Raw genomic sequence first — 21,869 nt, 5'->3', positions numbered from 1 at the left:
ACAGGCCTGTCAGACCACAGTGATCCAGCTGTTTGTGTTCATGTGCCGCATTTATACGTTTTATTTCAAATCTACTTCACATTTTATTATCTGATATCTGCGACACACGGAGACTTCCTGTTAAACAGAAAGTAACCTTTGTGCGTGGGCGTGTTTGGAGCTGCAGGTGTGTCCAGCTGTGGGTTCGTTGGGTCAGCAGAGGATTTAACGGGACTTTGTGTCGGTTTGTTTTTAAAGGAGGATGAAGACGCTGGTGGTGCTCCTGCTCCTCATGAACGGTAAGAAAGTCTCTGTTTAACCTGCAGCAGCTCCGCAGACAGTCCTCTGTGAGCGGAAGTGCTACACTCAGGTGCAGCTCGCGCCTCTGATGTCCAGGGGTCTGCTTTGGTCTTTTCTGAGTAGGTAGTGCGATTCCCCCTGCCGTGAGCCTCTTTGGGCTCTCGTACTCTGGGGGCATCTAGATGTCTGGAACCTGCATCTCCTCCATGCCTGCTTCATCTCCTGGGGGGGGGCTATGGCTCCACATACCCACTATTAGACAGTTACATTGTAAAAGCTTGTGAACACAAGCGCTCACACACACAGGTGCACACACACGTACTCACAGACACACTATCTTGGTTGGCTGCTGCCTCTAAACATATCATGTAGTCCTGTGTGCTGCTGTTAAGGGTTCAAATATTGAGGAGGGATACAGGAGGAATTCCAAAACAACAACACTGATCCGGCCGGGTGGAGTCAAACGATGATTTTAATGAACACACGCAGCGTGGGGAGATGTACACTGCAAAACATCAGCTGTAGATCTCCGCCCAAAAAGACACTTCAGATTGCTTTTGATTCATCAGGGTTAACGCCCCCTCATGCGTCATCAGATACAAAACATGCACACGTCAAGTCAAAACCACAATGACCTTTAACACAGTTTGAAAAGAACATCGCCTCGTCTCCATCCCAGGTGTCTTCCTGTCGCACGTCCTGCCCGCGCTCATCTTCTGGAACATCAGGCCCACCTTCTGCAACAAACTGTTCTTTTGCAAGCACAATTTTGCAGTTGCAAGCTTTTACAAAATATCATTTGAACCTTCACCTACCCCTGAGTCTAACTGCTGTGTAAGTCTGTGTGTGTGTGTGTGTGTGTGTGTGTGTGTGTGTGTGTGTGTGTGTCGACCTGACATTCACTCAGTTTCACCTCTCACCTCACCAGCTAAACCTTGTAACCTTTCCACCAGACAGAAGGCCAGCACGTACACATTGAAGATTATAACAAGCATTCAAAAGCATTTAAGATTATAGATTTAACTCAACAGTTTAAAGTGGTTATAACTGCACCTGTAATAAAGGCTAATTGGGTACCAATATGTTTAAACATCTGAATGCAATATCAATATTAATTATTAATGCAATGGTAATGATGGTTATTAACAATAGCAGCAAAATATTTCTCTAATCCCCACACTGCTCAGTGTGTCTTATAAGCAGGTTTGGAGCAGATCCTCAGTGTTTCTTTCTCTCCCTCTCCTTCTGTAAACTTCCTCACCAATTTCTTTCTTTTTCCTTTCTTCGGAAGGTCTTTTCTGTTCTGATAGTAATATCTCAAAATAAAAAATCCTAATAAATTTCTAATAAAATATGACTGCCATTATAGCAAAAGCAGTAATGATGCACTTTGGAAAATAATTCTTTTGGGCATTTTTTTGGCCTTCAGATAATAATTCTCATTCTCGTCTTGTCCTGTGCAGCTATACTGCCGGACAGGACAGGCAAAAAACAGAATATAATAATCATGGCTGTCAGTGTTAACGCATTTAAGCCCCATTAACACAATTTTCATGACTAACGCGATTAACAATTAAGCCATCTGAGTGCAGAATGACTTAAAATCCCTGAAATGTCTCTGTCAATGCATTTTGGGCAGTTTTTCTAAAGCTTGTGCAGAAGCCCCCCTGCTGGATGAGCCCCATCCAGGGGTCTGCTTTGGTCTTTTCCAAAAGAAAAGAGAGAGACTGCAGCAGTCCAGGAGTTTGGTTAATTTTTTTAAATTAAGTCCCACCAAAGATTTGTTTACATGAAAATGTTTGTGAGGCTTAATCTGAATTCGGTGCAGCCAAACTTGAACTTCTTGTTTTATAGTAAACAGCACGTGTGACTATAAACATGGTTTTCTGGAAACAGAAATGGGCAATTTTATCATTAGTAGAGTCAGAGATAACTAGGAAAACAATCACAACACATCATCTACTCAACACAAGCAACATCTCACAATGTCCACAAGGGGTCACTGCAGACCCAGAATTGGCTAAATAGCGCATGTCTTACAAGTTGCTAATAGTGAGGCATAGATATGGCAAGCTAGCAACAGCTAAAGGAAACCATAGAAAAGTCCTTTATTCCTCATCCCGCTGATTGTAGTCATTGCAGGAGATTACAGCCAGATTATAATCAGCATCATGTTAATGAATCTGCCAAAGTAAGAACACTTACAGATCCATCAACTCACTCAGTCACACAAAACTGCATCATAGCTGCGTCACAGCAGCTCCTTCAGTCATTCCCACTCTGTGTGCTGAGCACGTGACCACTGGTGCGCTTGTTTCCTTTGGGTGCGCTTGATTCTTGCTTCTAGACATCCTGAGGCCGAGTCAGAGCAGGAAGTTGGAACAATGTTTGTATTTTTGTGCAAAGCTAACTGAAGCTTGTGCTGTATTAACATAATGATAAAATCATATCAGTATATGTGAGTACAAACTTTAGTCTAACTTTTTATTCTAACTGTATTCAGCTTGAACCAGAAGAAAAAGAAGGACAATAAAACTATGTTTCTATTTCCTGTTGCTACATTGTAGAGGGCGACTTTGCCTCTAAACAGGAACATGTGTACAGCCCTGCATCAGCAGCTTCATTCTTATACAGACCTTTCTACTCTGTGTGTTAAACTGAGCTCAGTCAATGAATCCAGTTTTTACACCACAGTTAAGTTAATGTAGTTAAATCTGTGTATTTGTAACTCAAACATTCAGTGTTTTAAACAGAAACCTGACTTTGACATATTTAAGTTGGTATGAACACAGTCAGAGCTGCTGCTGCTTTTATTGTTCTGTTGCTTTTTCAAAGCTTTCTGTGCAAATCAATAGAAATATTTATTGTTGCATCTTAAAGCTGCCAGCACAGCAGGAGAAGAGTGTTTGCTCAGGAAATACACGGGTCCCTGAAGAGTTCAAACAGGAAATATTCCTGCATTAAATCTGCAGTTCAATCATCAGCAGATTACTGTCAGTGTCATCTGTCACCAGGCAGGTTTTAACAGGCGTGTAAGCCACATATTATTAGAACACCCTTTTATATTTGGACAGTGTTGGGAAGGTTACTTTTAAAATGTATTCCATTACAGATTACAGAATACATGCCCCAAAATGTATTCTGTAACGTATTCCGTTACATTACTCAATGACAGTAACGTATTCTGAATACTTTGGATTACTTAATATATTATCATGCTTTTTACAACAACGTGAATGTACTATTGCTGTGTGATTTATTACTATTACTGAAGGTCCGCGACTCCGAGCTGTAGTAAAGGGACCTCTGACTAATACGGCGGGGTCCCTGTCGGCTCGTAGCTGAAAAATAGCTTTACTTTGTTGTGTGGGTCAACTTTTCTTGCGAGAGACAGAGAGAGGCGTTGAAAGGCTGCTCCAACAGAACTTACTGTTTCGGAGGAAAACACGAACACGGTGTACAGTCGAGTCTTAATAGCTTACTTACAGCTGGGCTCGTCAGGCTCTCTTCTTGGCTGCAGTGGTTATTATTATATTTACATGCTTCCAGCTCCCGTTTTTCCTCGATGACAGCTTGTACCTTTCCACTCGCCTTTTTCTCCCTCCTCGAGCTCACAGACACATGACGTGTATGGCAGTCCATTCTCCCTGCAACACGGACTACACTGCCCATGATGCTACATTCTTTAGAGCTATGCTTGTAGCATTCTGCCTGTTAGCTTAGCACAACAACAACAACAACAACAACAATGAAAAGGCGCTCGCTCACCCAGGAAACACACAGTCGCAGAGAGAGAGAGAGAGCGTCGCCCTGTAACCATGGCAACCGTAGCGCTGCCGCCTGGAACAACAGAACGTAGCTGTCAAACAAAACCCAAACAGTCCTGACCCGCGACAAAATGAAACAGGAAAGTACCGCAGTGTAATCCATTTATTTCAACAAAGTAACTGTATTCTGAATACCACCTTTTTAAACGGTAACTGTAACGGAATACAGTTACTCATATTTTGTATTCTAAATACGTAACGGCGGTACATGTATTCCGTTACTCCCCAACACTGTATTTGTATGATAAACACATTTAGTTGTGTTTGGTCTTTAACTTGTGCTCAGTTTCCACAATGAATTCATGATGGAAATCTCTAATAAACTATCAAAACTGACACTATTTCCCCCACCACACTCTCTGTTGGTGGCTGGTGCCCCCATCCTCTGGTGAGTTGGTGGTTCTTGGTGCTCGGGTGTGTTCTGGCTAATGGCTGCTTGGTGGGGCCTGGCCCCCTGGCTCTGTCAGGCCCCTGCTTGGGTTTTTTTTTTTTTTTAGGCAGGTTTGGAGCAGATCCTCAGTGTTTTTCTCTCCCTCTCCTTCTGTAAACTTCCTCACCAATTTCTTTCTTTTTCTTTTCTTCAGACGCTCTTTTCTGTTCTGATTGTAATAACTCAAAATAAAAACTCCTAATAAACTTCTAATAAAATATGACCATTATAGCAAAAGCAGTAATGATGCACTTGGGAAAATCACAACACATGTAAGAAGTAGAAAGTTCAGATATGTGTTTAAAATTGTAGGGAGTAAAAAGTAGTTAGAAAAAAAACTACTCAGGTAAAGTACAGATACCTGAAAATTGTACTTAAGTACTTACTGCTACTTTTCTTTTCTTTTTTTTTTTTTTTTGGCCTGTCCCGTTTGGCTCTTTTGCCATCAGAATTATTGTCTAAAGGCAAAGAAAGATGCCCAACGGATTTACTTTACCAAACTGACCATCCCAGCCTTGCCATAATGGTCCATTTGATTCACCTTTTATTGTTTATTTTATTTTCACTTACTGAATACGGGACAGACTTGACTGGGGGAAAGAAGGGGAGAAAGAAAGAGGGAAAGAGAAACAGCTGAGAAGAGGGACGGGGGAGAAGGGCAAAAGACAAAAACCAACAGAATGAGCAGAAAAAAAAAAAGGTCACCTGCTGAGAAAGAAAAAGGAAAACAAGCAGAAGAGAACAAGAGTAATAGAATAAACAACATCACAATGATATATGGGAATATGACAGTAAATACTAAATATTAATTTACTTACTTACTTACTTACTGCTACTTTTCTATGCTTTTGCACCTTTCGTCCACACGTAAACGCCGTTTTCGATCACTGAAAACTGAGATTTTTAAAACTCAGTTTTTGCTTTTACGTGTTGACGAGGAAAACAGAGATTTAGTCACGCAACGTCAAAGGTGTGCGCCTTTTTTGACGTGCCGCTGTGCGCCACGTTACTGTTTACATGAGATGAATTTCTACAATGGTGGATAAACACAAAATACTGTTGCTGTTAATCTATCTGCAGTTTTACACACGTACATGTACACACACAGTTACTGTCCCTCCATTTACAAAGACGTCAGAGTGAACAGAGTCAACACAGACGCTCTCACAACCTAAATCCAGACGCCACGTCGTTGTCGGTTTTTAATGAATTTAATTTGTATTTAATTTAAATTTATGCATGTTGTATGCATTTGTTCATTCCTAAGTTGTGAGTCTACAGCAGCCAGAGTACTGTTTTTGGTCATTAACATTTGATGAAGGCACTTAAAAACACAAACACTTTTCAGAAGTACTTCAGGTTTGCATCAAACCTGCTCACTCTTTCCCTCCCAGGCTTCTAGACTCCTGATTGGCCAACATTTCTACACGGCGTGGATTTGACATGTTCTTGACCGTGTTTGACTGCGTTTTTGGCGAGATTTTCTTTAAAAACACAAACAGAAAATCTCAGTTTTCCAAAGTACGTGTGGACGTAGCCTTAGTGTGAGCAGCCAAACATGATGGCAGACTGCCACAGATCACTGCTGAGGAAAGAGGAGGCGTTCAGCTTCCTCATAGTTTCACACCTGCATGTTACAATCAGCTGCTGTGTGTGTTGTTGTGTAGCTGAAGCTCGGACTCACATTTCATATGTGACCAAAGGAAACTTGGTGCTGTGTGTGTGTGTGTGTGTCTGTGTGTGTGTGTGTGTGTGTGTGTGTGTGTGTGTGTGTGTGTGTGTGTGTACATTTTTAGACATCTTTATGAGGACAGAAATTGTCGTGCCACCATTCTTGTGGGGACCAAATGCCCGTCCCCACAAGCTTGAAGGCATGTTTGAGACTCAAAATGTGGTTTTAGTCTCAGGGTTCGAATTAGGTCAAGGTTAGGTTTAGTCATTCACTTTTGTTGGTTACAGTCAGCGGCCTTTGAAAGCATTACGTCAATTAGATGTACTCACCAAGGTGTGAGAATATATGTGTGTGTTGTTGTGCAGGCTTGTGCCTTTTTTATGTTCATCTGACTGAACAGTAATTTCATGAATGGATCACAGACTTCAGGAAACTGTTTGACTCAGTTTGAGTCTGTTTCCTATGTTCAGCCACAGGTCTTTAATGTGTGGTCCAGATTTCAGGTGTGCTGTGACATCTCCACCACAGAACACCTGTCAGATCTGTAGCTGAGTTATAAGTGGGCAGATTAGGTCTCTGGGCTGTAGCTGAGATCATCGTATGCTGTGTAGAGACTGTTGTGGTGCTGTGGGCGGGATAATATAAATTAGTGTATAATATATAATGACATATATTTGTCCAGCTGTTGTAGTGGCAGGGAGACTTTCAAGTGTCTGTGTTGGTTAATGCTGCTTTAATTACTATATTTGGTGGACAATGGAGACTGAAACAATGTTGTGCAAGTTTCTCTTCATTTGCTTTATTACAAATTATTCTTAAACTTTTTTTGGAAAATTCAGTTCAACATGGCTGAGCTTTTGGCTCAGATTTAATAACTAAAGGTTCCACCTTAAAGCTGGTGTATTATACTGAAATCTGTGATCATGCATTCTGAATTGTTAGACACTACAACAGGTCATCCAGGTAAATGAGTTTCTTTAAAAGGTAACATTGCAATTGCAAAGCATCGTCTGCACAGCATCATGATTGAGGGCTGAGCCCCCCCTAAAAACCTGGAATCACTGGTGTTACACACGAGTACTGAAAACTCAAACGCCTAAATGCTCTCCAAGCGACCTGACCGTTGTCTCCCCAGCAGAGTCGCACAGAGAGAGAAACAGTGTTGGTGAAGCAGAGGTAAGCAGAGTTGCTTCGACACCTTGCAGATGATCAAACTACGTCAGCACCACCTGATCCCTCTCTGTGTGAGTCGCACAGAGAGATGTTGAAAATAGCAGATCAGCACTAAGCGATGTAGAAACCTCTTCCTAACATGTAAGCACACATCTCTGCTGTGTAGTGGCTATCACCACCCACCCAGCATATATATGTCACTGTGGTGCTGGATGGAGCAAGATTTACTGACTGTTTCTCTGCAATGCCGATGTGGTGATGATGGGAGGTGCTGTCTGACATTGTGCTGAATGTTTAGATCCACCAGCCACACTGATAGTTAAACGATATAAAGACATTTTTATATTTAAAATAATCGCTCTACACAAACACTAGGCTGTACCTGGAGAGGACGATATGCAGCTGTCAAAGGTCACATTAAGCTGTTGAACCAAAACAAAACCTAATGTTAGCCGTGGCAACAGTTTTTACTATGCAGACATCAGTTAATTCACACATTTACACAGAGTCTCAGAGTCAGTCTGACTGAGCTCCTTCATAAGGTGGATTAACTTTAAGGTCTTTGTTCTATTTTCTGCTGCAGTGATGGACTCTGGATGCTTGGATCTGATCTGTTTGAACCACTGATATTTTTTAAAAGGGGGAAATGTAGTGAAAGCTTCACCTGTGGAATAAGAAAAACCTATTTACAATAACAAAACATTTCTATTTGTACAATAAAACAAGACTGTGCTTTGCAGTCTAACAGTTCAGCTCTAATAACATCTGAAGACAGAAGATCTCATTATTGACCTGAGGACAGATGTTTTATGTCCTCTTATATTTGTGTGGACTCCAAACTCTGAAAGCTCTCTGAGTGAACTGAGGCAGCGTTCATGTTTCTGTCTCTGTGTCCTCAGTTTCCCAGCATGCCTCTGCTCTGGAGGTGTATGAGGGGGTGGAGTCTGTGTTGCTGCTCTGTCAGGACACCTCTGTAACTACACGTCCAACTCTAATGTGGACACGCCACGACCTCGATCCTCCAATCGTCCACCAGCGTAGCCTCAGAGGAGATGAACTGAGAGCCCAAAACCAGCGTTACAGGAGAAGAACGTCCATGAAGACGGACTCTCTGAGGACCGGAGACTTCAGCCTCACTCTGAGGAACCCCATCATCTCTGACAGCGGCACCTACACCTGCACCATCACTGCATTTGGAAATGAACGGACACTGACAGCAGTAGAGCTGCAGGTCAAAGGTCAGCAACACACTATAAAACCTGCTGTACATACAGGTCAGAGGTCAGAGGAGACGTGTTGCTGCCCTCGATTTCAAACTGAGTAAATATTTTTCATATTTCCTATAACATAAAATATAAACATTTAATATTCTTTTTTTCAAATATTTTTTCTACTATGAGTAACTTTTGGCTTTATCAATCTTTACGTTCTGTTTTTATTTAAATTTTACACACATACTGAGCATCCCTGGAACTGTTCTATTGTAATTTATTCTATTCTATTCCAGAGGTGCTTGAAGTCCTCGTGGTTCAATTTTAACCTTGATTCGGTGCTGGTCTAGTGTAGCAGAAACAAATGGTGTTTAAAGTGTAATCCAGCATAATTTATAAAGGCAGAACAAAGTGAACAATCAGATATTCAGTAACTCTTCAATAATTATATTTTCCTGCAGTTATGTTTAAGACAGTTTACTCGGTATTGTTCCCTCGTGATTCTTATGCTGACAAAATCTATTACAAATGGTCTCTATTTAGTCATGTGACCTGCACACAGCTGATTCATGTGTCTCTGCGTCCTCACAGTGTCCCACCAAGTCTTCACCCTGGAGGTGTACGAGGGGGCGGAGTCAGCCCTGCTGCCCTGTCACATCCCGTTTGTATCTGGACCCTCCACAGTGGTGTGGAGCCGCTACGACCTCAATCCTCCAACCGTCCACCAGCGTCAGCAGGAAGACGACGAGCTGACAGATCAAAACCAGCGTTACAGAGACCGAACATCCATGAAGACTGACGCTCTGCAGACTGGAGACTTCAGCCTCACTCTGAGGAAACCCCACATCTTTGACAGCGGCAACTACACCTGCACCATCAGAGTGACGGGAGAAGAACCCAGACTGACAGATGTTCAGCTGCAGGTCAAAGGTCAGCAGCACACTCCGATACTTAATAATAATAATAATAATAATAATAATAATACATTTTATTTTAAAGCACCTTTCATGACACCCAAGGACACTTAACAATAAATAAAACACATAATAGAACAATGACAATGAAGAAAAATAAGAAAACAAAAGCACAAGGTAAAATAAACAAACAATAGGTTCACAGTGAATATGCAGATTTGAACAGATGGGTTTTGAGTTGAGATTTAAACTGGGAAAGAGAACCGATGTTTCTTATATCTGGGGGTAGAGAGTTCCACAGCCTGGGAGCAGAGCAGCTGAAAGCTCTGCTTCCCATGGTGGTGAGGCCGAAAGGAGGGACAGCAAGCTGGATAGAAGAAGATCAAAGTGATAGCGCTTAACAGGTCAGAAAGCTGAGGAGGAGCAAGGTTATGAAGGGCCTTGAAGGTGAGCAGAAGAAGTTTGTACACTATCCGGAGTTTCACAGGGAGCCAGTGAAGTTCCTGGAGAATGGTGGTGATGTGCTGGTAGGAGGGGTTCTGGTGATAATGCAGGCAGCAGAGTTCTGAACCAGTATGAAGCTTATGGAGGGATTTTTGGGGGAGACCATGCAAGAGAGAACTGCAGTAGTCAATACAGGAGGTAACAAGACTATGAACAGGAATGGATGCAGACAGGGTGGAAAGAGAAGGACGTAATCTGTTAATGTTGCGTAGATGGAAAAAATAGGCAGAACAGGTCAGATTATTGATGTGACATATATAGGATAGTGAATTTAGCGCCAATAAGGAGGATTTCATTTTCATCCTCATTAAGCTTAAGGAAATTAGAGCTGAACCAGGTTTTAAGTCAGATAGGCATTCTGGGAGGGAGGAATCAGGCCTGCAGGAGAGATCTAACTGGGTGTCATCAGCAAAACTGTGAAATTGAAGATCAAATTTACAGAAAATGGTACCAAGAGGGAGGATGTAACTTATGAACAGAAGTTGGCCTAAGAATGAATCCTGGGGTACACCAGAATTGACCGGGAATAGATGAGACCGGAATGATTTAAGGTGAATAAACTGGGAGCGGTCAAGGAGATATGATTGAAACCAGGCGAGGGGTGTGTCAGTGACGCAGAGAGGGGAAAGTCTGCTTAGAAGGATGGGGTGAGAGATGGTGTTGAGGTCAGATCCAAAAGGACGAGGATGTTGAGAAGACCAGAGTCAGCTCCGATTAGAAGATCGTCAGTGACTTTAAGTAAAGCAGTTTCTGTACTGAGACAAAAACCAGACTGAAGTCTCTCATAGATGTTATTATTAACCAGGTGTGAATGAATGAAGTGGAGCTGCGACTACTTTGTTGAGTATTTTAGCGATGAAGGGTAGATTAGAAATTGGACGGAGGTTGTTAAAGTTGTTAGGGTCTAAGGAAGGTTTTTTCAGTGAAGGAGTGACTGAAGCAATCTTGAATAAGATGAAACTTTATTAATCCCTCGGGTGGGTTCCTCTGGGAAATTCAGTTTCCAGTAGCAAAGCACCGAAATAAGTTATATACACATATACACATATATAGATACAGAATATACAATATGGATAACTAGGATTGCTCATTTGAGTGAGTATGTTGCACAGTGGTTATTGCACAGTCAAATATAAGAAAAAAGACAAAACAAAAACAAATATTGCAAATATTGCAAATATTGCACCGTGTAGAAAAGCCCCTACAGCTTAGTTGTTCCCCCCTCCTTTGTCCTCCTGTCTCCCCTCCCTCTCCCCTCCAGAGAGGAGTTAAACAGTCTGATGGCGTGTGGGACAAAGGAGTTTTTAAGTCTGTTGGTTTTTGTCTTTGGGAGAAGCAACCTGTCACTGAACAGACTCTTCTGGTTGTTAATGGCCGTCTGCAGAGGATGCCTGGCATTGTCCATAATGTCCATCATTTTCTTTAATGTCCTTTTCTCTGCCACTGTCACCAGAGTGTCCAGCTTCATGCCGACCACAGAGCTAGCCCTCCTGATCAGTTTCTCCAGCCTGGATGAGTCCTTCTTTGCTGTGCTGCTCCCCCAGCACACCACAGCATAGAAAAGTACTCCAGCAACCACCGACTGGTAAAACATCCTCAGGAGCTTCCTGCAGATGTTAAAAGACCTCAGCCTCCTGAGGAAGTACAGTCGGCTTTGGGCTTTTTTATACAGGTGCTCTGTGTTGCATGACCAGTCCAGTTTGTTGTCCACCCACAGCCCGAGGTACTTGTATGTGTTGACCTCCTCTACCTCCTCCCCCTCTATCTGAACTGGCAGTGGACCTTCTCTGGACCTCCCGAAGTCCACAACCAGTTCCTTAGTCTTTGAGGTGCTGAGTTGCAGGTGGTTTGTGTGACTCCATGTGACAAAGTTCCTCACCAGACTTCTGTACTCCTCTTCCTGATCATCCCTGATACATACAAAGTGACCCTGAGAATCAAAGTGAGGAATGATGCAGCAGCCTGGTCCATTTTGTCCTCAGTAGTTTGTAAGGTGTCCTCTTGCTTATATGAATGTCTGACAATGTTGGGACTCCTAATGAGACGACAGGAACTGCTTGGTACAGTTTCCTATTAGCATAATAAACATGGGTAAATCTAACAGTCCTCTTTTACGCCCACAGTGGGACAAACTGAGTGAGAACACACTGCAGGACTGAATGTGTGTCAAATATCCACGCTAACGTCAGGGCAGCACACTGATCAGTGTATTTGTGCTGGAGAGCTGGTTAGCTAGGACCGTTATCAGACAGAGGACAGAGTGCTCAGTCTACTGCTTTCTAATTGGTTGAGCTCTACTTCCAGCTTCTCCACCCTTCACTCCACACTGCAAGTTACCTTATAGTGTGGTATAAGTCAGTGCATGAATTCGTAAATTAGTGACTCTAAAGAGTCCAGTGAAGCCGTTATATTCACAGATCTGAGAGGTTTTAATCAGAGTTGTTGTTGTAAGTAAACAAAATTAAATAAATATGAACAAATTTTGAATTACAAGTTTGCAGCTCTCAGTATATTTGTGTAAATATCAATCTGCACATTTCTGAATGTTCTCAGTAACTCTGGAAATTGAAACAGTGTGCGAAGCATTTTTACAAGTGAGCATTTCTCACATTTTGCAGCATGTTTACCATCATACTCTCAGTTTTTGTTTTGTTTTTATCTTTTATCTTAGAGTTCACATTAAGACATACGACAGTATGCAGGTACAGAGTTTTGGAGGTGGGCTACAGGCTTTCAAGTTAGACATTAAAAAAGTGCTTGTGTTTTATGCTTCTTCCACTGGATTATATGTAAATGACTGGATTGAGTCCTTTTGAGTGGACTGAGCCCACAAATAGCTGGAGCTCGGTCACTTCTGTGGTCACTTTCTGTCTTTTTTAGTCCTGATGAGACATGACCTTTGTGACCTTTGTCATCACTCAGTTAGTTTCCTGTTCTTTTCTCAGTCTGATGTTGTGTTCACTGCTCTTTCAGTTTGGTTGTGGATTTTAAATAATTGATCCTGTTGACTTCATTCTTTGTTACAGAGCCGTACATGTTCCCAGCTGAGGCCTCGGTCCTCCTGGCCTTCCTGCTTGTTGCACTTGCTGTCATTGTGGGTCTTTCAGTATATGTGAGGAGATTACTCAATAAAGGTATGGTGTGCGTGTGTGTGTGTGTGTGTGTGTTTTAACTCCTGTTCACACAGTTACTTCCCCATGTTTCACCAAAGCTCTTGCTCATGGGGGTCATATGATTGTTGGGATCTTTGTTTTCTTTGTATTATTGTGGGTCTACGTTACAATACAAAGCTCTTTAACACAACTGCAGTTGTGATTTGTATAAATAAAGTTCAATCGAATTGAACTGAACATTTTAATCAAATTAAAATGTTGAGAAATCAAACCAGCTGACCAGTTTCAGTTTCAGTTTTATTTGTCATATGCAAGTTAGCACAGGGTCAACATTGCAATGAAATGTGTTTGACGAGCAGCAGTCACTCAGCAGCATGATACAGTAGGAGAAGATATAATAAAATAAAATAAAAATAATAAAAAAAAAATAGAAAAATAGTAAAGAGCAAAATATTAGAGAGACGTGGTCAAAGAGAAAAGATGACTAAATATATATATGTATCTATAAATATAAATATATATGTATCTATAAATATAAATATATGTACACTAGTGATTAAATAAAATCTTGAAAAGAAATATGACGGGGGGCAGATGAGATATTGCACAGGAATGAGCAGCAGAAAATCACAGTATTGCACTTTTAAATATAAATATCAATAACAATAAAGTGGAGTGATCGGTGCAGATTAAACAGAGTACTTGTGAAGCTGCAGGGTAGCTTCTGAGTGCTGTGTTGTGTGTGTTTAAGTGTTGTGGTTGAGGTGTCGTATGGCTTGGTGGTAAAAACTGTTCTTGAGTCTTGTAGTCTGAGCAGACAGGCTCCTGTAACGTCTGCCAGATGGTAACAAGGAGAACAGCTGATGTGCTGGGTGGCTGTGGGCCTTGATGATGCTGTGTGCTCAGACCAGGCCAGGTGGACAATAGAAAAAATCGTTTTATTTGTTGTTGAGTTTTCAAGTTAATGTCTAACATCTCAGAGTCAGCCCTTCAAATGAATTATCACTGTGTCTTGGTCTTTGGTTTATTGATGAGCTGGAGGTAATTACAGCTGCCACTCCTCCTCCATCTATTCACTTTAACTGAATGGAAGAGAGGGGGATGTGTGACTGAGCTTAAGTTGAGTGATGAGTCTTACTGGAACCAGTCAAACATGTTTTCACTTTAAAAAAAATGCTCATGCTGTGCTTTGTTGTCCCCTCAGTCCCCCAGGTGATGGCAGATTCAGGGGTGGAGACGGTCTACCTACTTTGCAATACTACAGCTCACCTACCTCATGATGCTAAAGTGGAGTGGAAGAAGAGTGACATGAAGGTGCACGTGTATGAGAACGGCTCTGACCAGCCTGAAGAACAGCACCAGGATTACAGAGACCGAACGAAGATGAATGAAGACCTGCTGAGAACTGGAGACCTCAGTCTGACCCTGAAATACCCCACAGAGGGTGGAATCTACACCTGCACCGTCTACAGCAGGAAGGGAAACATCCTGCTGAAGAGAAAGGTGGAGCTGAAAGTCAGAGGTCAGTGCTGTAGATACAGGTCAAAGGTCAGAGCGATTGTTTAAATCTCCTTGCATTTATGTTGAGTGATGCCACTGTGACACCCGGGCCTTGTTCTCTGTATATGAAAGAACTTTTAGCCAGATCAAATAGATGTGAGTGATAGGAATCACTTATGCTTAGACAAAAGTGTTTGCATGAATGTGTGTGTGAATGGATGAATGAGGCATGAAGTAAGAAATTGCTTTGATAGCTGAAAACTTAGTAGAGAAGCATCAAATATTTTCCATTACAAGCTACACGTGCAGCTGAGAGGAAATAATTCACATCTATAATCTGCTTTCACCTCTTAAGACAGAAATTTTATTGGTCTCTGCCTTGAATAATTTTGGATAATATGATATGACAGAAACACCAGGAAAAGAGGATTTTACATAAAATGGGTTCACCTTCAGTTCTTCAGGTTCCCCCCCAGCATTGTCCCAGTGCCACTGGCAGTGCATGCCCAAACCATCACGCAGTGTTACAGGTGATGCAGTATACTTTGTATCATGAGCTGTTCCACACCTTCTCCATACTTTTTTTCTTCCATAGGCCAATCAAGCCTTTGTATTCTTGAGGGTGATGAGTGGCTTTCACTTTGCAGTGAACCCTCTGTATTTACTTTCATGCTGTCTTCTGTTTATGGTGGACGTGGACACCGAGTCAGGTTTTTGCAGGAAACAATAAAACCCTGAACTTCCTGTGGGCCATATCGTGGAGTCTTAATCTGGTTGAACTTCAGGTATTTTATAGGAAAGATGCAAATTGTCTGTGAATCATTTTCAGTATCGTAGCAGCCGAAGTCATTACTGAGTAAGTTCTGCTTCAGTCATTTTCTGCACACTGGACGTTTCACTGTTTCACTGTTCAGCTGTCTTTACATGTTACCTATAAAATGAACACAGTGATAAACACACTGATACTTTGATCCGTACGATCAAACTGTGGAGAGCACAGGCATCATGTGAGCTTATAAACATGGAGACGAGCTGTTCATTCAACTTGAAACAGAAGAACATGAAACAATCCATCAGCATCCACTACAACACTCACACTCAGAACAAGTTTCTTTTCTGTTCACTTTGTAAAATGTCTTTTACTTTGTGAGCAAGAGTCCAAAAACTTGCTCAGACTGTCAGCAGATTTTCACAGAGTCGTCCCAACTAGTAGAAAAGCACCAAAGCTTTCAGCTTCTCCAGTGATCTCCACCTGTGCAGACACACATGGAGGTTTCCAGCACTCATTAATACATGTGGCCTCTTACTGTTAGGACCAATAATTCATTTAGGTTTGATGAACGTCGGCCTGAATCCACCTCCCACCACCAGGAGCTGAATAAGCAGTTATAGATGTAAATAAATCTGCTTCTTTATCATCTGAGACCCAAAAAGTGGAACGTACAGAGCTAAAATCATGTGTTTGATTTTTGGCTTTTACAAACAAGCCATTACTACCACACTTCCTGGCCACTTCATTAGGTCCACCTTGTTAGTAATGGGCTGGAGCCCTTTTCCCTTCAGAGCTGCTTCATTCTTTGTAGTACAGTTTTAACAAGGACACATTTTCACCATGGTAACATGATAGTGTTACACAGTTACTGCACACGTGTCATCTCCACATCATGATGCAAATATCCACTTCCACCACAGCCACAGCTGCTCTATTGGATCCAGACTTGGTGGATTTGAATCCAGTGAAGTGATTTTCATGTTTGAAGAACTGCTTTGAGATGATGTCAGATTTGCTTCTCCTGCTAGAAACATCCACACCAACCAGGTGTTTTCACACAGAGCTGCTGCTCACTGGACAGCTTCTCTTCTTTGGACCATTGTCAGTGAACCCTGGAGGAGGCTGTGGTCAAATCCCAGCACATCAGAACAAGCGTGCCCTGTTCAGTCATTTCAATGAGCTTTCTTACAAGGATCCATGTGCAAGTGACATGAAGCTGCAACAGTTTTACAAGCTGTGTTACAAAATGAATGTCACAGAGCAAACTTGGATATAACACTATAAGTCTTTGCTCTTTGTTTCCTTAGTGCAGCTGTAATGATCTCTGGTTACTGTGGGCCCATTAAAAAGTGTGGACGTGTCATTTCCACAGAACATTTCACAGACAGTAAGATAGAAGCATAACTTCATAAATATAGTGTTTTAAATGCACATGCTGGAGCTCACAGTGATGCTGCTGTGTGACAGGGTTGTGTTGTTCACACTGTCATACTTGGTTGTCTTGGCGACAGGCTTTCTGGTATCTCTTCATAATAACTTGTACCTGTGGGTCACATGATCAGGGCTGGTCACTCAAAGAAGAAAGAAACATTCAATTCAATCTGTTGACTCAGTTTGATTCTTTTAGTGCTTTAGTTTATTTCACTAACCTGATGCTGCGACTACAGACACAATCATTTTGTCCTCTTTAATGGTTTCGTAGATTCCCAGTAGCTCGACACAAAGGCTGCTTTTAGTGCTCCACATAATATGAACCAGTAAGCAGCTGTGTGGATAGTAGGGATGGGTATCGAAAACCGGTTCTTGTTGAGAACCGGTTCCCACTGTTTCAATTCCTTGGAATCGTTTGCCATTTTTGCAAACGATTCCCTTATCGATTCCAGTCGCCCCGAATGACGTCACCACGTTGCGGAGCGTCATTTACCTGGCAGGAAACATGGCGCCTAAGCGGCTCAAACGCTCAAAAGTTTGATTATACTTTATGAGAACCGATGACAACAGGGCAACTTGCAAAGTAGATATTTCATTTAAGGGAGGAAACACTACGAATATGCAAAAGCATTTGCTCACAAAACACGCGATGACACGCGTTTTTAATTCCGCTCCGGACTCGTGACTCTCAACCCAGCAGCAGCGCTAACGTTTGCACGTCCTCTCCCGTTAATGCGGCAGGTAAATAATCAACTAACAGTGCATATTATGTTAGCGCAATCTGCCTTATTACAAGACCTGCCATTACTGTACATGTAGGTGACCATGATGAGAGTGACAGACTGAGTCTGGCTGGCGCTCGCTGGCAGTTCTCGCTGCAGTCTACCGGTAGCGTCTCCTTTCAGGCCAGGATAGACTAATGTCACCGAGCAGTGTCTAAGTTTGTGGTCAAAGGCTTGCACCCATTTGCCACAGCAGATGCCCCCAATTTTTGGTAAGTGAATGTGTTTAATTGTAGGCAGGGACATTACTGGATATTCTTGTGTAATTGCCACAGAACAATTTATGTTATACTTTGTTATTGCTACAGAAGAATGTTGCAGCTTTAAGGCAGGGATGACTCCTGGAGTTGCTTTCTCACTGCATATGCTTTATTTCACAATCAGATCGATTCGATAACAAAAACATACAGCAGCTCCTCTCCTACTCCTAGCCCTTCGCTGCGGTGGAAAAAAGAACGACTTCAATCCCCTTCAAGGAACATATGTACAAAATAGTTTTCCTGATACACCAATGGGGCGTTCAATGCCATCTTGTAAATATGAGTACTCTGGCAGAGTAACAGTTCAAATGAAAAATACACCAGAACAAACAAGCAAACAAAAAAAGAAGTGTGGGGTACCTTTGAACCAATGAACAAAGTATAACAATTTATACTTTTTAACATAACCCGACCCCGTCAATATGTGATATGTCTCACAAGAATATTTATTTTATTATTTTACATTTACAATTTTTTTTTCCTGGGGACCCTGTGACACCCCATTGAAGAGCCGTAGGCTGGATCTCTCAAGATCTCACTGTTGGGTTTGTAAGGCCATGTTACTCCTAAATTTCTATCTTGTTCAAAGAGAAGATATAAAACAAAGCTCTGAGCTAATCGACCTTAGTGTTCTCCTTTTTTAAAAAAAAAAAAAAGAATCGATAAGAGAATCGATAAAGAATCGAATCGTTAAACAGAATCGAAAATGGAATCGGAATCGTTAAAATCTTATCAATACCCATCCCTAGTGGATAGTATATGGTTCAGACTGGGACTGTGGTCAGATAGGACGAAGAGCGCTTTCATTAAAATGACATCATCTGAGTGGAAAATACTCACGTGACTCAGATGTGTAACAGGAAGTGTGGACTGTGATGTCATCAGACAGAAACAGTCATTCAGTAATAAAGTGATTTAATATTCAACAACAGGAAAATAACATCAGACATGTTTGGTTTCATTCAATGTTGCAGCTTCAGACTTTCAGTTTGCTTTTATTAAGTTTAAATGTGCAGTTTAAAAAGTGAACTTTAGCCTTAATGAGCTATTGTAACATTTAGAATAAACACATGTTTGTATATAAACTAGAGATGGACCGATCCGATATTACGTATCGGTATCGGTCCGATACTGACCTAAATTACTGGATCGGATATCGGAGAAAAATAAAAAATGTAATCCGATCCATTAAATATCAGGAAAGCACCTCGCAAAACTTGCAACACACCGAACGTTAGCACGTCGGAGCAGTATGCATCACGTGATAGAGCGGCTGTGGCTTGCGGGACCTGTCGGTGGTCTGGATAGCATGTGGAGCTTCGCTAGGAACCTGGCATTTCATCTCCGACAAAGTTATCCCCGAGAGAAGTAAAGCAAGTGTGTAAGTCCATCTCTGAATGTTTGTAAAGCATTCCTGCGTTAAGCTTAACGAGCGACTGCCTCTCGCTCTCCGGCTGCTACTTCAATCGTGAAACTGATCAGCTGATCGGCTTTTCTGTCGCGAGTCCGTCTCTCTTGTTTGTTTTTGGTCCACTTTGCACCAGAAAGAGGAAACCAGCGGCTGAACAACAGCAGCACGTTTAAGCTTGATCAGCTGTTGTTAGAATGTATTTAATATTTCTTTCTACACCAGGATCTTTTTCTACGTAGCTGACGGCTGGTAACTGTGCAGGGGCGGATCTAGCAAAGTTTAGCTAGGGGGGCCGATAGGGCATGAACAGGGAAAAAGGGGCACAAAGACATACTTTTCTTTCTTATTCTCATTTAAAATGTCTAGCTTTTAATAAATAATTATCTGACACCCAAAGTTTTAATTTGAAAGCTCTGCTTGAAAGCAGCAGTTTTTCTAATGCACCACCTTCATGTTTCCTTCATATTTGAATCCCCCTGTAGATGCTGACAGGTAACCATGTCACACAGAGCTCAAGCCTTTGAATCCAGCTGTGACTGTTGATTTTCTATTGAATGGACTTTTTCAAATCCAGCTGTAGGCCTGTGTTTGTGAGCTCATTAACAGCTGTTTGTTTAGAGAGACGTGGTCCTCACAGGACAGCCACTACAAACATATGATTTTATAGAATATGATGCATTACTGCAGATTCAACACAATAGAAAGGATTTGAAATGAGCTCAGCCTTAAACATGTGCAGCAGTAATATTGATCCACAGACACTGATGGGAACATTTTTCTGCACAATAAGTACTTTGACTTTTCATACTTTATGTACAATTTGCCAGTACTGCAGTTTAGTGTGTAGTGAGGTGTTTTCATGGTGTTTTCTTGGTGCTTTTACTAAAGGAAGGCTTCTATCAAATTCTTCCACATGTTGTCAAACTGAGCTGTGTGATGAAGTGAGTGTGACAGAAACACTCAGACTGTGTTTCTCTGCTTCATCAAGTCAAATCTGGTCCTCAGAGACTGAATAAAGTCCTGTCCCACTAACAGCAGCTCCAACAGTCTGTTCACTGCTTTCTTCCTGTCAGTCTTCATCTTTCTGCTGCGTCTCCTCTTCACACTGACCACTTTCTATCTAACAGTGAGCTCCCAGTGAAGCAGCAGCATTCAGCCTGTTAGAGTCAACACAAATGTCTCCATCCAAGCTCATGTTTTGCTTTGTTGTCCTCTCAGTCCCCCAGGTGGAGGTGGATTCAGGGGTGGAGTCTGTGCAGCTGCCCTTGAACACCACACTTCACCTGCCTGAAGACGCTAAAGTGGAGTGGAAGGTCTATGACACAAAGGTCCACGTGTATGAGAACGGCTCTGACCAGCCTCACAAACAGCACCAGGATTACAGAGACCGAACGAAGATGAATGAAGACCTGCTGAAAACTGGAGACCTCAGTCTGACCCTGAAACACCCCACAGACTGGGACAACTACACCTACACCTGCACCGTCTACAGCAGGGAGGGAAACATCCTGCTGAAGAAACAAGTGCAGCTGAAAGTCAGAGGTCAGTGCTGTAGATACAGGGCAAAGGTCAGAGGTCATGTAGGAGTTTATTCTCTAAAAGCTTTTAGTTTGAATCTATTTTCAGTTCATTCAAATAAAATAAATTCTTTGATGTTTTGATCTAAAAGCCAAAAATGTCAGGCGGAGCAACTGTGTGTTTAAATGAACTAAGAAGACCATTAAAATGATCCTACCTTCAAAATAAAAGCCTCTGGCATGATGTGAGTTTGGATCAAATCAATAGTTTTGTTAGTTTAGTCCAAATCAGTGTAAATGTATAAATATCAATAGTTTTAAAGCTGCTGAGATCATTCAAACACTTTGATCCAGTCATTTGGATGTTGTCACATGTCAGGGTGGAGCAGCCATAAATACGAGGCTTTTATTGTGAAAATGCTGAGTGTGATGATCCAGAGGAGCCCATGGGGTGTTTGTGGCTGGATGCAAAGGTTTGTAGCTCTCCTTGTAAAGAGAAACAGCTTGAAGCTACAGAGGAGCGTCTGCAGAAGAAGACAGGGGAAAGAGGAAGAAGCTGAGGCCGCTGGAGAAAAGACAGGAAAAGGAAATCAGCTTCATTTGTTGGAGGCCGTTTGTTCATCACACTGAAATATTCCCACTTTAGAGACAGGAAACAAAGTGAAGTGTGGATTGATGTTTGTCTCCATGATTTGGGCCCTGGAGTCATTTCTTCATCTCCCACTTTAAGACATATTAATGTCAGCCTCACACGTCCCACAGTGGACACATTTCTATTTCTAGATGATATTTGGAGGATGGTCATGTGTTTCTCTGCTGTCACAGCTCTTTGTGATATTTGAGCGCAGCTGTAATGTTTGTGTGGTTAAAGCCACCAGACTCCACTGACAAAAACTCTCATTTTAGCCGGAGAACACGGGGCTGCTGTGGGACTTTGTGTTTGCAAAGGTTTCTATTGGAGGCATGTTTGCCTTTATTATATAGGTGCAGAGAGTAGACAGGAAAGTGGGGAGAGAGTGAGGGACACACAGGCACCTGTAGTAAGCCCCGCCTTCAGCCCACCTGCTCAGCCA

The 21,869-nt window shown here is 42.0% G+C and overlaps 2 protein-coding genes across 2 annotated transcripts in view; both read left to right on the top strand.

Annotated features, from left to right (window-relative positions):
* LOC112431854 (uncharacterized) overlaps positions 1 to 21,869 on the top strand; it is a 179,889-nt gene that overhangs the window by 150,289 nt on the left and 7,731 nt on the right. The gene's annotated exons all lie outside the window — the stretch shown is intronic.
* On the top strand, positions 99 to 21,780 carry LOC143414020 (uncharacterized). The gene is made up of 6 exons (XM_076877626.1): positions 99 to 278; positions 8,281 to 8,619; positions 9,184 to 9,522; positions 13,037 to 13,144; positions 20,498 to 20,607; positions 21,703 to 21,780. Exons 1-6 carry the CDS (start codon positions 242 to 244, stop codon positions 21,778 to 21,780), a joined length of 1,011 nt encoding a protein of 336 aa, XP_076733741.1. The 5' UTR covers positions 99 to 241.

Source organism: Maylandia zebra, linkage group LG3 (genome assembly GCF_041146795.1).
Source record: "Maylandia zebra isolate NMK-2024a linkage group LG3, Mzebra_GT3a, whole genome shotgun sequence".
Lineage (NCBI taxonomy): Eukaryota > Metazoa > Chordata > Actinopteri > Cichliformes > Cichlidae > Maylandia > Maylandia zebra.
This window is presented reverse-complemented; position numbering and strand designations above follow the sequence as displayed.